Below are 16,710 nucleotides of genomic sequence, written 5' to 3'. Positions count from 1 at the left end.
AATTAGAAATGGAGCACAGCCAACATATAATTGCTCTGGCGCGCTCTATACACACTGCCGCGAGACTTCAGGGCCAGGGGTGAGCTTGTCTACACAAAGTGGTGGGGGCATGGCCGGCATGAAGAATAAGCGGAGCCTTGGGTGCAACGAGGTGCAATGGCAACACCCTTGTTGCACCAAGGTGCTAATTTGCCTAAAATTAAAAGCCACATTTCTCAGAGTTGAGGGCACAGATAAAGATGGGACAACGAGCATTACAATATGCTGAGAGCACATATGGACATGCAGGTGGTTTTAGTTACAGATTGTACAAGATTAGACAAACATGGCTACCTTCTTCCAGAAACAGCGCCACATCTGTCCACAGGTCGTGTGTGTTATTGCAGCTCAGCTCTATTCCCTTCATTGGAGCTGAGCTGCAATACCAGACACAACACATAGAAGGCTTGTTTTGGGTCAGTAATATCTAGGTTTAATGTGGAAATTCCTTTGTAAGTTAGGGCAGTGGTTTGAGCCTTGAGGATTTGACCTAATAGATATTTGACCTTTTTCTTCAACTAGTTGCTGAAAATGACTAAATCTTAATAGTTTTTTTTTAAGCTGCTATGAGTGGAAAATCAGATTTCAAATTGAAGCTCATTACATAAGTTCACGGTATTCCAGAAACTCAAATTTCAAGACAGCTGCATTTTTCTAAGTTTATTTCCTGAGACAGATTGGCAGTAATAATAATTGATGTATAGATGCTGTGTGTTAGAGGAATTAAAAAAGCTCCATAGGAAACAACCACTTGGACCACTGCATTGTGTTATGCCTACTGCAGGGCTGGAGATTCTCTCTTTGATGTCCCACTCCGACCCTGCCTTAGGCATAACATTGACCCCCCCAAGCTGGAGCCAGCAAATCACATCCTAGTTCCTATCTTTTTGTGCAGATCTCATTCACATTTACTACAAGCACTGTGGTGGGACTGTATGGTCTATTGCAAAAATATGGCAATATGGCTGCCACTTCCCAGTGTTGGGAGAAGAGTTGACTGGCAAATGTGGGCTGATTTGATTTAAGCAAACAGCAAAATAGGAATGGTAGTGGTAGATAGGGACTTCATGCCCGACCAGACTGTAGGTACTAACATCTGCATTCAGGGACACCCCACATGGTCTGCTTTCCTGGAGATGCTGTGATCCAGTTACCTACCCATGACAATTTGACCCTTGTCCAAGTTGCTCAGATTATTCTACTTGCCCATTTATTATCCTGCATCCAACATATTAACTTCAAGAGCTGTTTACTTGATACCTAAAGGACACAGCACGATGTAGATTATCACTAAGGCTACTTTCACGCTAGCAGGGTCCAGCAAAAACGTTTCCGTTACTGATTCGGTTGTATTATTCCGGATCCGGTTGTATTAGCTTTAACATTGCCAAAATGGATCTGTCATTAACTCCATTGGAAGTCAATGGGGGACGGATCCGTTTTCTATTGTGGCAGATTGTGCCAGAGAAAACGGATCCGTCCCCAGTCACCTGCATTGGGGTCATGGCGGATTTGCTCAGTTTTGCTCCGCATCCCCAGGACGGAGAGCAAAATACAACATGTTGCGGTTTGCTCTCCGGTATGGGAATGCAACTAAACGAAACGGAATGCATTTTGGAGCATTCTGTTCTAGTCAGTTTTGTCCCCATTAACAATGAATGGGGACAAAACTGGAGCGTTTTTTCTGGTATTGAGCCCCTATGACAGAACTCAATACCAGAAAACTTTAACGCTAGTGTGAAAGTACCCTAACAAGCATTGTATGGACAAAGGAAGGCAGAGATCAGCAGAAAATCTGCATCAAATCCGTACCAAAAACAGCAATTATGCTCCAGAGCTGCATTCACAACTCTACCTGTTGCTATTGGAAAGAGTCAACAAAACTGTACCTTACATGATAGGTCCCATTATGTAGTGGAACACAGTCAGCAAGGAATCCTGGGAGAATTCAGCTCTGAAGCCTGAAGAATTGTTCCCCATGGACACGACTATCTGTTTTATGGTCTACAAATCGCAGATCCACAAATACAGATGCGGGCCGTGTGCCGTCCACATTTTATTTGCGGACCCATTGCTTTCAATGGATCCGTGGTCCACATTTTGTGGACATACAGATGCAGAAAGCACATGGATCATCCGCTTGAAATCAATAAGTCTTCAAAAAATGCAACCTTGACCACCAAACGGATTTGCAAACCACAAAACGGATTCAGTCGTGTGCATGGGGCCTCAATACAAAGCTACTGAACTGTTAATAATGATTAATTCTATGGCTCCTAATGGTGGACATAGTGGAATAAATAACCTCTATATAAAAACACATAAATGAGAACCATAATATTACCGCAATAAAAATACTTAGCAAGACCCCCGCTGGTGTCGGCGCAGCAACAAGCAATACATAGCATTATTACTATTTTATACAGAGGACAATAGCACACTAGGACCTCCAGTCTGGTTCAGTGGGTAATATCTAATGTCACATGCTACAGTTATCACCGGGGTTCTGGGCGATATCGCCCTTGGAGAAAATATTTCAAGAATTTGTTAATTTTTATGGGATATAATTAAATTGTGGTTAATTAGAAGGGACTTGTCAACATCACAGCACCGCATTAAAAAAAGGCCGGTCGGCAAAATACATTCCAGATCTGAAATAATCTCCTTGTTTTTCTACATCTCCTATTAAGAGACGTCTGAATTTTATTCTTGGGGTTTTAAAGGACTGAGAGTGAGGGCTAATCTAATATAGAGGGCTCCAAAGCCGCACAAAGACGAATGACTGACATGAAAGGATTGGAAGTTATGGGAATGTAGCATGGGATTTAATGAGTAAATATGGCGTAATTGGCCTATAAAAGCTTTATTGTTGAGTGGCTCATTAGGGAACGTCATTCAAAAGTGTAGAAAATATACAATAAAATACAAAAACAGTATTTTCAGACAAATTCACTCTAAAGAGTGTGGTGACTAGGGAGACCTGGGACTGAACTGCGGAGGGTGGCCAGGGGTGTACAAAGATCTCATGGGACTCCATAACAAAACTTTCTGCATCCCTACAGTAACATTTCTGCCAAATGTACAATTTTTTTTAAATTAAGTGGAGTAAATATTTAATGAAAAAAATGACATAAAAAATGTGCTTGATGGTAGAAAAGATCAGAGATGCTGCAGACCACGGCAGCTCAAGCAGCATGCGGCCTGGTGTTTTCCTGTTGAAAAATGGCCCCTCGGACACATTTGAGAAATGCCAGTACCACTGGTTCCACAACAAGATCTATGCAATGCCATTCTACTAGTGTACCTGAAATGAAGACTAGAGGGGTCATTATGCCAACCCACACCATAATCCCAGGAGTAGGACCTGTGTGACGCTCCCTTGTGAAGGCCTCTTCATGGCATTGCCCACATGGCCTCTAGTGCAATCTAGGGCTATCAAAAGTGGGACTCACTGAAGAGGATAGACCTCCAGTCCAGTCTCCCTTGGTGTATTGCTGTGCACCATGATAGCCTTTGAGAGCGGTGTCGTGAGGTCCGTGAAACACCTGTAGTTGGACGTCTGGATTGTAGCCCAATGGTGTACAAATACCTTCTGATAGTTTGGGTAGATACTATTTGCCACCCTAGGCTTGGGATGTCACGTCCAGAGATTGCATATATGCCATATTTTAATATCATTACCTGTATATTTTTATTTGGATTTGATTGATATATTTAAACATTTTTGATATTACATTGCCATTCTTTACCTCAGTCACTGTAATGTCATTTTTAGCTATTGGTTGTACATGAGGGCTATTGGGTAGTGACTGCGGCTGTATTTGGTGAGCATTTTACAAATTTATTATAGGTCCTAATTAAGATGTGTAAGTGGGTTGGTACAAAGCTATACAAAGAGCTTGGGGGCACATAGAAAAGATCGAAATGTGGTCCCCTTCTGAAGCTGGATAACATTACCACACCTGAGACAGAAGGACTTGATGCTTGCTTTTAATCTTTTCTTTATAGGTTAAGGGATTGTCCAAGATGATAAAAACATGGCTGCTTCTTCCCAAAAACAGCTCCATACCTGTCATGTTGGGGGTAGTACTGCAGCTCAGCGCAATTCACTTCAATGTAGCTGAGTTGCAATACCACACACAACCAGTGGTCAGTTGGGGCACTGTTTTTGTTTCCTAATCCCAGACAACTCCTTTAATTCCCCACACCTTTGTTTGCTAAGGTTGCAGGAGGTTTGGAGAAGAAATCCTTGCATTGGTTCCAATCCAATTAGCATATACCTTTAATAATTGTCGAAGGAACGGCTATTCCTTCCGACACCCCTTCCATAAACAAGCATGCTCAGTTCAGCCAAGTGTGCATGTGTTCTCAATGCAGAGAGGGGAATAAGCTGCTGCCAGACACCTCTGGCAGTAGCTAATCTAACATGAGAACAAAGGATTGGGATGTTGAAGTTCCTGACCCTTCATTCTTCTGACATCATTCGGCTCGGAAGAGTTGGCACCCCCCCCCCCCCCAATTCTTATAAGATAGTTGACTGGTCACAACAAAATGCAAGAAAATAGATGGGATCTGAAGGGCTATGGCAGAACTAGAGCTGAGGGGCCACAGCACACAGTGAAGTGAGTGGAATAGGAACCTGCACACGAGCTGAGGGCTACTTTTCTGGGCACAATATGCAATTTGGCCACCTACTCTACAACACGTGATTGATTGCTCCTTACAACGGGGACTAACAAAGTCCTTAAGAGTTAAACTTCCTTAGAATTACATCATTTTTGTTTTATGCTTCTCAAAGTTTTCCTATGCCCTTCATTCGACCCACACTGATTGGACATTTGGATATTTGGACAAAGTAGAAACCAAACTTTAGTTTTTGCACAAATCATTTCCTTTTCTGCAAGGAAAATGTTGACATATCGTGTTTTACTTCATGTTCAAATAGGATTATCTCTGAGCCTTCTACAATTTACAATGTTTACAATGGGTGCTAATATCATTTACAGCTAGAGTATGAGTGCAAGTATCAAACCTTCATGTATTTTAACAGGAAAGTCCTGAATAAACAAGATAAGAGGAGCAACACTGATTGTCCATCGTGGTTTATGAAGTGGTGTAATGTAGATTAGGACAATGATGTGTAATTTGAGTTCTGTGGTATACTGTCTGATTGCTGGAACTAGTGGCGTACATAGAGAAGTAAGGGCCCCATAGCAAGGATCGAACCAGGCCCCCCACCCAGGACAGAAGGTTTTCTGCCTAAACCCTTTTCAATGACCCTTGGGCCATTTTTCCACTGCCTCATTTGCTAAAAGTTGTTCCTTTAGGCCCCTTTCACACGGGCGAGTATTCCGCGCGGGTGCAATACGTGATGTGAACGCATTGCACCTGCACTGAATCCGCACCCATTCATTTCTATGGGGCTGTGCACATGAGCTGTGATTCTCACGCATCACTTGTGCGTTGCGTGAAAATCGCAGCATGCTCTATATTGTGCGTTTTTCACGCAACGCAGGCACCATAGAAGTGAATGGGGCCGCGTGAAAATCGCAAGAATCCGCAAGCAAGTGCGGATGCGGTGCGATTTTCACGCATGGTTGCTAGGTGACGATCGGGCTGGGGACCCGATCTGTATTATTTTCCCTTATAACATGGTTATAAGGGAAAATAATAGCATTCTGAATACAGAATGCAAAGTAAAATAGTGATGGAGGGGTTAAAAATAAAAAAAATTAACTCACCCCATCCACTTGATCGCGTAGTTGCGGATCTCTGTCTTCTGTAATGTTGAGCTGCCGGCTAAGTACCTGTGGTGACGTCACATCACAAGGTCTAATCACATGGTCCCTCACCATGGTGATGAACCACAGATCAGCAAAACACGGACACGGCAATGTGCGTTCCGCATTTTGCGGACCGCACATCGCCGGCACTGATAGAATAAGCCTATTTTTGTCCGTAATTGTGGACAAGAATAGGACGTGTTCTATTTTTTTCGGGAACGGAAATGCGGACCCGGAAATGCGCCCCAAAGAAATGAATGGGTCCGCAAATCCGTTCCGCAAAATGCGGAACGAAATTGCAGACGTGTGAATGGGGCCTTAGGGGGTAGAGTCCTGACCAAGTTTTCACCTCTAGTAGAAGAGGAGATGATCCCAACTAAGACTGGGCCCCCTCTTGCCCTGGGCCCCATAGCAGTCGCATGGTGTGCCGCTATGGTAGTTGCGCCCCTGGCTGGAACCTTATAGCTTATTTAAAGGCAAATACTGGTTTGACTTTAAAGGGGTCCTCTGGTTTAGAAACCCCATTTCCATATACCTTTTTAGGTAATTGAGAGTTAATAGAGGGTGGCCCTCTTCAGAGTCCTCATCTCTTGGACAGAGTGGTTGCTACAAAGAGTGTATCTTGCTCTAGAGCAGTGGTTCTCAACCTTTCTAAAGCCGTGACCCCTTAATACAGTTCCTCATGTTGTGGTGACCCCCAACCATTACATTTTTTTCCTTGCTACGTCATAACTAATTTTGCTACTGTTATGAATTGTAATGTAAATATCTGATATGCAGGATGTATTTTTATTGCTACAAATTGAACATAATTAAAGCAGAGTAATTAATCACAAAGACATCCACAGATCCCCCCCTAAACAGTGCCATCCACAGATCCCCCTCCCCTAAACAGTGCCATCCACAGATCTCCCCCCTAAACAATGCCATCCACAGATCCCTCCTCCCCTAAACAGTGCCATCCACAGATCCCCCCTCCCCTAAACAGTGCCATCCACAGATCTCCCCCCTAAACAGTGCCATCCACAGATCCCCCCTAAACAGTGCCATCCACAGATCCCTCCTCCCCTAAACAGTGCCATCCACAGATCCCCCCTCCCCTAAACAGTGCCATCCACAGATCTCCCTCCCCGACGCTCACAGCAGTATATTTATAAACTAATCAGTAACTACTTTAACTTTAATCATTGCTCATTGCTGAGCTCTTTACTTGGATTATAATTTATTTGGATATGGGATATCTTACTTTGTCTTAGCTCCGGTAATAGCAGGCAGTGCGGGGGGCGGCGCTCACTCACCGACGTCACGCGCCTGCTCCTCCCACTAGGCGGCGCAGGTGCGTGACGTCAGTGAGTGAGCGCCACCCCCCGCACTGCCTGCTATTACCGGAGCTAAGACAAAGTAAGATATCCCATATCCAAATAAATTATAATCCAAGTAAAGAGCTCAGCAATGAGCAATGATTAAAGTTAAAGTAGTTACTGATTAGTTTATAAATATACTGCTGTGATCGGCGTGGCCCTGTATATTCTAACCCCCAGGCAAGCATCCCTGTCACCATGGGAATGCCTGGGGGTTAGAATATACCATCGGATTTGAGTTTTTACGATAAGCCTCAGGCGACCCGCCGGAAAGGGCCAATCGACCCCCAAAGGGTTGAGAACCGCTGCTCTAGAGGATCTGTCAGGTCCTGCATTACACAGAAAATTTACTCATTTAAATAAGCACCATGTAATGTTTGATGTATCCTGTGGGGCGCTGCAGAAAAATTTCACGTTTTATGCCAGATTATATCTGATTGCTGGGAGGTTTCAGCAGTTGGAGACTTTGTGATCAGCTAATTGTCAAGACATCCTTCTAATAAATGTTAGCAGGTTTACCTAATAGTAAACGTCCTTGCTGATCAAAAATGGTGCTCAATGCATTTGGACAAATACATTTTTGTGCATTTGTTGCACTTGGAACAATTATACGATGGTGTTAAATGGGGGATCAGGACTGAACGTTTGCTTATTGGTTATGCTATGATAAAACCAAGAACCATGAACACAGGGCTGGCGCTTCCATAGAGGCAAGGGGGGCAATTGCCCCCGGGCCCCCGAGTCCTTAGGGGCCCCCCGCGCCAGCCCGCAACTAACTTTAGGCAGGCAGGACAGTCAGTGTCACACGGAGATGAGCGCTTCCATTGTGGAAGCGCTCATCTCCAGTCATCTGCATCGCAGTCCTCAGGACAGAGATACAGATGGCTGTGCGGCAGGGAAGGGAGAGGTGTGTCCCTTTCCTGTTCTCTGATAGGCTGCAGAGGCCGGCACAGGCGGCCCAATGACATCATCGCGCTGCCTGAGCCGTACAGCGCGGGACACAGGCCGGAAGAGGCCGGCATCGCTGCCAAGGAGGTAAGTATAAGTTTTTTTTTTTTTTTTTCTTCTGTACAATACTGGTGGCTACTGGCAAATGATGGGGGGTTCAGGCTACTGGCACATGATAGGGGGACACAGGCTACTGGCACATGATAGGGGGATCCCTATGGCTACTGGTACATGATAGGGGGGCTCTATGGCTACTGGCACATGATGGGGGGGCCCTATGGCTACTGGCACATGATGGGGGGGGCTCAGGCTACTGGCACATGATGGGGGGGGCTCTGGCTACTGGCACATGATATAGGGGGACTCTGGCTACTGGCACATAATATAGGGGGGCTCTGGCTACTGGCACATGATATAGGGGGACTCTGGCTACTAGCACATGATATGGGGGGGCTCTGGCTACTGGCACATGATATAGGGGGACTCTGGCTACTGGCACATGATATAGGGGGACTCTGGCTACTGGCACATGATATAGGGAGGCTCTGGCTACTGGCACATGATATAGGGGGGCTCTGGCTACTGGCACATGATATAGGGGGCTCTGGCTACTGGCACATGATTGGGGGGCATCTATGAGGGCACATTTTACTGGCACATTATTGGTGGACATCTATGGGGGCACTTCTTACTGGCACATAATTGGTGGCACTATAGGGGCATCTACTGAGGCCACAAAGAACGGTTATTTTATATGGGGGCTCTGTATAGGGACATTTTATACTGGGACACATTGTGGTGGGTACTATGGGGAAGGGGGAGAGGACTACTATGGGGTCATCTATGGGGGGCACTGAGAAGGGGTATTTTATGCTTACAAATTATGGGGGACACTGAGGGCATCTACTGGGGAACTATATATCGGGCATTTTATACTGGTACATTATGGGGGGCACTAGGGGGGAGAGGAGCACTATGGGGGCATTTACTGGGGTCACTATATAGGGGTATTTTATACTGGCACATTATGGAGGCACTATTGGGACATTAGCTCAACTGGGGGCATTACAAGGGGGTATTTTTTGCACTGTCACATTATAAGGAGAATTATTTCTACTGGGGGGGGCTTTATTACTCCCCCATGGTATGACCCCCTAGTAGCAGCACCAGCCTCTCCCTACTCTGCTATCCCTCTGCCCATTCTCCAAATCCTTATTATGAAATCTTTCTCATTAGGATAAAACACAACATCAGCTCCACCGAGCCCGCGGCCAAAGTGTGGAAGTGGTGTCCGAGATCCCCAAGGGTCAAGCCAAGTAATTGTAAGTTGTCATATGAAATATATGTTTATGTTATACACATATAACCTACACTGTGCCCCAAAATATACAGTTTCTTCTGTAAAAGTCATCAAGTGTCATGGGGGGGGGGCCCTTATTATTTTTCGCCCCAGGGCCCCATTTCACCTAGAACCGGCCCTGCATGAACATCACTCACGTCTGTAGCTGCCAAGACACGCATTGACACTGTGGTTGCACTGCTGCTGATAGCTAATCCCAGGATCCCTCAAAATTGTGTGACTCAATACCCCCGCTATGCACAAAAGTCAACTTTAATCTTTGTGCAATTAAACCCGGTCTAAGGAAATTGTATATAATGTTTTGCAAAGGTTGTAGAACTTCACCATTTCCATAATTTGTTGTGATACATTATACAGTAATTTTCCTCCACTGAGGTAAAGCAAACCTTTTACACTATGTATAGTAATGCATTGTAAAAGGGTTTAGGCACTCAAAGGTTGAAGCCCCCTAGTGGGACAAAAATAAAAAGTAAAAAAGTGTTTTATAAAAATAAAAAAATATGTTTCAAGTACAAAAGGCCTGTTTCCCCTCATCAAGCCATTTACAATTGAAAAAACTGTGAAAAATATTACTAAAAAAGCATTAGGTATTGCTGCGTCCGTAATGACTGGCTCTATAAAAATATCACATGATCCCCTAAACGCCATTAAAAAAACATTGCCAGAACAGCCTTTTTTTGGTCACCTCGCCTCCCAAAAATCATAATATCAAGCAATCAAAAAGCTATGTGACTAATTACTTCGTCACGAAGCGCATTTTTTTGTAAGTAGCAGGTGCAATGGCAGGGAGCTGCGATAACGCCGCCACCGTCATTGTACTCCTCAGATACTGCGTTCATACATGATCGCGGCATCTGAGTGTAAAATTAAAAATAAAAAAATTATTAAATCAAACTTACCTCCTTCATTTGTTAACGGCGGGACGGCCGCCGCCATCTTGTTTGAAGATCTCGGCCGAAATCCTGTGCGGCGCGAGATTACGTCATCACGCCGGCTGAATTTTTATTTTTTTTATACTATTTCAGGTAAATCGATTCGCTGACACGAAGCAGGAGGAAGTTAGGCTTCTAGGCAAATCGAATTTAGGCCTCTTTCACACGACCGTATGGCTTTTTCAGTATTTTGCAGTCCGTTTTTCATGGATCCATTGTTCCGTTTTTTGTTTCCGTTGTGTTTCCGTTCTGTTTTTCCATATGGCATATACAGTATACAGTAATTACATAGAAAAAATTGGGCTGGGCATAAGATTTTAAATAGATGGTTCCGAAAAAACGGAACGGATACGAAAGACATACGGAGGCATTTCCGTATGTGTTCCTTTTTTTTGCGGACCCATTGACTTGATCGGAGCCACGGTTACATGATTTGCGGGCAATAATAGGACATGTTCTATCTTTCAACGGAACGGAAAAACAGAAATACGGAAACCGAATGCATACTGAGTACATTCAGTTTTTTTTGCGGAACCATTGGAATGAATGGTTCCGTGTGAAAAAGAGTCCTTATCCTGAAATTCGGATGGAATTCCACTTCGTGGGATTCGATTCGCTCATCTCTAGTCACCTCATCCTGAAAAAAACGAGCCCTCACACAAGACCATCACCAGAAAAATAAAAAATATATGGCTTTCAGAAAATGGTGACGCAGAAATATATATATATTTTTAAATGCTGTGTGTAAAATTGCCAAAACTTAAAAAAAAACTATATGAAATGTATTCCTCTGTAATAGCACTGACCAGCAGAGTAAGAGTAAGGCCTCATTCACACAGCCGTTATTTTGGTCCGCATCTAAACCGCAGTTTTTGCGGCTCGGATGCGGACCCATTCAATTCAATGGGACCGCAAAAGATGCGGACAGCACCCCGTGTGCTGTCCAGGTCCGTTGCTCCGTTCCGTGGCCCTGCAAAAAAAATATAACCTGTCCTATTCTTGTGCGTTCCGCAAATTGCAGAACGCACACGGACGCCATCTGTGTTGTGTGCATGTAGCACACGGTCGTGTGCATGTAGCCTAAAGATAACATGTAATTTTTCCGGCACGGTGTTCGTGGCAATAACAAAACCCAAAAACTTGTATGTACCCCAAAATAGAACCAATGATAATAGCAACTCATCCTGCAAAAAATAAGCCGTCACACAGCACCGTTGAGACAAAAAAAAAAAAACTATGGTTCTCATTCAATGGCTGTACTGGTGCCACACAGGCTGTTCAATAGTAACATGGTTCTCCGCCTAAACCAATTCATCAAACTCTTTACTGCAAAAGCCACGGTGGTCTTTCCCTTCTGAAGCCTGCAGTGTACCCAAACAGCAGTTTACGTTCACATTTATAGCATTCCAATGCCTAGCAGAACCCATCTAACAATTAAAGGATGTGGTGTGAGTCTTAGATGGCACAAGCTAGGCACAACATATTGGGCACTGACATGTCATATCTGTGGAAAACTTGCAATTTTCATTCCGCCCAGTCTCTGCTCATTCATATCTGCAAAATGCTCACTCCTTCTCTTAGTATGGGCGGAGTTTCCAAAATGGGGTAACTTCTCGGGGGTTCCATTTATTATTTCACACCAGAGCCTCTACAGTTTAATTAATTTTTGCAAAACAACTGTGGTGTCAAAATGCTTACTACAACCCTTAGTAAATTCTGTGAGGGTTGTGGTTTCCAAAATGGGGTCACTTATTGAGGGTATCTTTACTTCACCTCTGCAGTTGTCGTCCAGTGCTGTATAAATCCCTAAATTAGGCCTAAAATGTACACATTAGCTCTTTCCCTTCCGAACCCTCCGATGTGCCCATACAGCAGTTTATGACCACATATGGGGTGTTGCCATGTTCGGGATAAAATGGGTAACAAATTGTGGGTGTTTTTCTCCTCTTATACCTTGTAAAAATGAAAAATCTGGGGTACAAATATGTAAAAATGTAATTTTTTGACTTCAAAGCCAAGTGTTTCTAAATTCTCTGAAACACATGTGGGGTCAAAGCACTCACTACATCCCTCAATAAATTCCTTGAGGGGTGTAGTTTCCAAAATAGAGTCACATTTGGGCCATTTTCCACTGTTTCCACTTCAGGGTCTTTTCAAATGCAGCATGGCGCCTGAAAGCCATTTCAGTGCCACCAAAAGCCATATAACGCTCCTTACCTTCAGAGCCCTGCTGTGTGCCCATACAGCAGTTTACAAACACCGGGCTTCCGTATTCATGAGAAAATTCGTAACAAATTGAGGGGTGTTTTTCTCCTGTTACCCTTTGTGAAAATGAAAAAATTGGGTCTGATGCAACATTTTCTTGGAAGAAATAACATTTTTCATTTTCAGTCAAGTGTTTCTAAATTCTATGAAACGCATGTGGGCTCAAAGCACTCACTACAGCCCTTGATAAATTTCTTAATAAGTGTAGTTTTCAAAATGGGGTCACTTTTTTGGGGTTTCCACTGTAGGGGTACCTCAAGGTCTCTTCAAATGTGACATGGCACCCAAAAACATGGCACCCACAAATCTGCCCTCGAAAAAAACATATGGTGCTCTTTCCGTTCTGAGCCCTGCGGTGTGCCTATGCAGCTGTTTACAACCACGTATGGGGTGTTTCTGTAAACTACAGAATCAGAGTAAAAAATATTAAAGGGGCTGTATCATCTCAGACAATGGGAACATATTTCTAGGATATGCCCCCATTGTCTGATAGGTGCGTTGAAAGTCATGGATTTCTATGGGGCAGCCAAAATTAGACGAGATGGCTTGGCTATTTCCGTCGGCCCCATAGAAGTGAATGGGAGTGGTGGCTGCACAAGCGCAGTGAGCCCTCCATGACTTTCAATGCTCCGTTTACAAGATAGGTGAGGGTCCCAGAGGTGAGACCAGCACCTATCAGACAATGGGGGCATATCCTAGCGATATGATCCCATTGTCCCAGATGAGACAAAGCCCTTTAATATCACAGAAATATCACTGTTTCTTTTCTCGCCGTTCACAATTCCAATCATAACCAATACAGTAATGTGCCACCAGATTCTTAGGACATGTGCATTGTGCCTTATAAATCTCGCTCAGGCTAATTAGGCTGGAATGTTAAACTCTTCTTTGTCCTTGGATTTCTCCATGAGCAGTGCTGTAAAGCTTGTACATGATTACTAAATGCATTTCTTTTTCTTTACGTTTCTTTTTTAACTTAAAGCGTATTTAACTAAAATAGACTAAAAGAGAGCAACAGATAAAATAAATCAGAACTATAAGAAATGAATAAAATGCTGATTTATAAGATTACAGAATTATTACAATTTGTCACCATTTACTTTCTTTTCATTTATGATAATGTATTCATTTGCACTACATTTTTTATTCTATTCGAAAAAGTTATTAAAATTCAGATATAATAAATGATATAAAGAAACAAAAAAAAAATGAAATGGTGACAAGTATCATGTGGTGACCTGTAAGAAGTGGTTGCGTCACAAGGGAAATTTTCATGCAATTTTAGTTAATGTGTTCTATCTTTTTCCTTGACAGTGCTATATTACTGTGAGATAAAATTGCCATAGATACATACAGTTTTTATGTTACTCTATGGAAGGGAGAGAAAAAAGTTGAGCAACTTTTTCAAATAATAAAATGACCTTCTTACATGTCTGGAGAAAAAAAAATTGTATGTATACACACATATGTACATCACCTGTATGTGTCATGATCATACAACTATAAGCCGCTAATTGGCATCCCCCTGGCACCCAGCACCAGAGGCACCTGCACTGCTAACCCTCCCAGATAACCCCAGTACAGTGTTATGCTGGTGCTATTAAAAATTACAGGTATGAAATTCATAAATTAGCATTATAAAATCACATTATTGAAGTTCATAGATATATGACCCCCCCTAATATTTGGAGGGGGGGGGGGGTTACTTTACACACCTTCCAGGGAGAGAAGAGAGTCGAAGACTTTGCACTGCACCTGCCCAGTACTTTGGGAAGCACATGACATCCACAGTCCTTCATACAGTCCCACTGCTGTGATGATGGCGTCTCCGGCATAGGATGACTGCTTCCACTGAGGTAATGCTGTGGTGGAGATGATTCCAATCCATCCACCCAGAGCCAAAAAATAGCCAAGGAGCTGGATCCCTGAATTAGCCATGATTGTGTTAATAAAGTTCAATGACTTCAAATAAATGAAAGAAAACCTTGTTAGGCAGATGTAGGTCCAGAGAGATGATGGTGGCTATAGTCCCAAGTCTCAGCACAAGTCACTTTGCCTGCAGTTTGGTGGAAGGAAGATGAAACAGTTTAGTAGCAATTCATGACAGTGCTCCTCCAAGCTGAGATGTGGATGGGACACTCGCGTGTCCAGAACTTCATGTTTCCACTTGGCTGAGCCTCTAGGACACTTAGGGGACAAAGTGGTAATAAGAAGATGAAAAAAAAAAATATGTGCACTAATGTCTTTTGAAGCAGCTCACAGAATGCAAGGAGGCAGGTCCTCAGATTAATGGGATTCATAGGAACACCCACAGAGGAAAAGGCCGAACTCATGGAATTTAGGATTAACACTTTGCAACCTGGAATCACATCATATGACCACTTGTAATATTATTATGTTCACCTGAGAAGCTTAGAATCTAATTTTCTACCAATGAAGCTCATTTAAAGCAATAGTCCAGAAATATGTTATGTCGGTCAGCACCTGCTCACTGATTGCTTCTTGGCTGCTTTTTATTGCAGTTTCATTAGGTCAGAGCTGTGATTTGTGACTACAGGTTAGCTGCAGTGCCTACAGGAAGTCTCAGGTAGTCTGAAACACACCCCCACTGTCTTACCATTGGCTCAGGCTGCTGCTCTCTCTCTCTCCCCCGGCAGCTCTTCCTCTTCTGATAGGCTGTGATGTATAAACAAGAGTCCATCACATGATCACCAGGAAGTCAGTACATGGAGAGCCGATTTCTATTACAGCGCTGAATATAAAGTACAGACTACTAGACCACCAATGAGAAACAGATCAGGTAATTGCTGCACATATACTGAGGGGAATGATCTTTTGTCAGGGGGAGAGTGGAGCAATGCTTTAAAGGGGTTGTCCCATTACAAACACTTATTCCCTATCCACAGACAGTCCCATAGAGTTGAATAGAGCCGCAGTGCACTTGCTTGACTTCTGCTCCATTCAAATGGGAAAACACAGTGCCCCAGTTCTCATGATCAGTGAGGGCCCCAGTGATTGGATTCTAAGAAGCCCTTTGGATAGAGTGTGTGTTTGTAATGAGACACCCCTTTAAAAGGAATCCTTCAGCAGTTTTGAGAGTACTAAACTGCTGAAAGCACTAGGTAGGGCCAGAGGAGAGCAGGACAAACACACTTTTTGTGGAGCTTTTATCATCAGGAGTTGCGAGAATATGAACTTTTATTCTGCCAGATTTGATTTTATTCTGCACTGAAGGTGGAGCTTTACTATAAAGTGCTCTCTGAACCTTCACCACCTTTCCCATCTTCTGTGAGTGATAGATGTAGCATGCAACTAGGAGACCAGTACAACTGTGACTCAGGACACAGGAGAGGGGTTGTGAGGCAGCTCAATGTACAGAGCTCCACCTCCAGTGCACTTAAGGAGCACAATCTGGCAGAATAAAAGTTCATATTATCCTTACTCCTGCTCTAAAATATATGTTTGCACTGCTCCCCCCAGCTCCTACCTAGTGTTGTCAGCAGTTTAGTATTGTCAAAAGTGCTTAACCTACTTTGGACTATTGGAAGAAATTCAATCCTCAGGAAGAAACACATGAATATTTTGCCTCTCCTACAGTGCTTTCACGTAAAGGGGTATAAATGGGTCATCCCATCTCAGTCTTTCATTCACACTACCGGTTACCGGCCGCTCTGCCGTTTCCAGAACTCCACCCACCCCAGGCTGGCACTTATTGTGGGTTATTCCCATCTGATCCATGAAAAGCCAAGATGGGACAACACCTTTATTTATATGAACACTTCATCCAATTGATAATATACAGTATGTATGTTACGCAGAATGGTACTAATATGATGTGCATCTCTGTGTACACAGTATGTCTGTATGTAGGTAGGACAAGCTAAACAAACAACTCTGATCCCAGTTGTTTAATCCTTTAGATGCCACAGTCAATTGCGACTATGGCATCTAAAGTTGTTTGACTGAGGGAGAGGGTTCGTGGGTCGTTGATGGTTTGCCATTCCATCTGGGAGCCAAACCTC

The 16,710-nt window shown here is 43.5% G+C and overlaps 1 protein-coding gene across 1 annotated transcript in view; it reads right to left on the bottom strand.

Annotated features, from left to right (window-relative positions):
- The window catches only part of CLDN19 (claudin 19), a 37,196-nt gene extending 22,268 nt beyond the window's left edge, over window positions 1-14,928 (bottom strand). The window contains exon 1 of the mRNA XM_040428662.1: window positions 14,404-14,928. Within this exon, the coding sequence (XP_040284596.1) occupies window positions 14,404-14,626 (223 nt within the window). The 5' untranslated portion in view covers window positions 14,627-14,928. The remainder of the gene's footprint in view (window positions 1-14,403) is intronic.
- Between the last annotated feature and the right edge of the window lie 1,782 nt (window positions 14,929-16,710).

Source organism: Bufo bufo, chromosome 1 (genome assembly GCF_905171765.1).
Source record: "Bufo bufo chromosome 1, aBufBuf1.1, whole genome shotgun sequence".
Lineage (NCBI taxonomy): Eukaryota > Metazoa > Chordata > Amphibia > Anura > Bufonidae > Bufo > Bufo bufo.
Note: the sequence above shows the minus strand (reverse complement) of the source record. Positions and strands in the feature narration are given on the sequence as shown.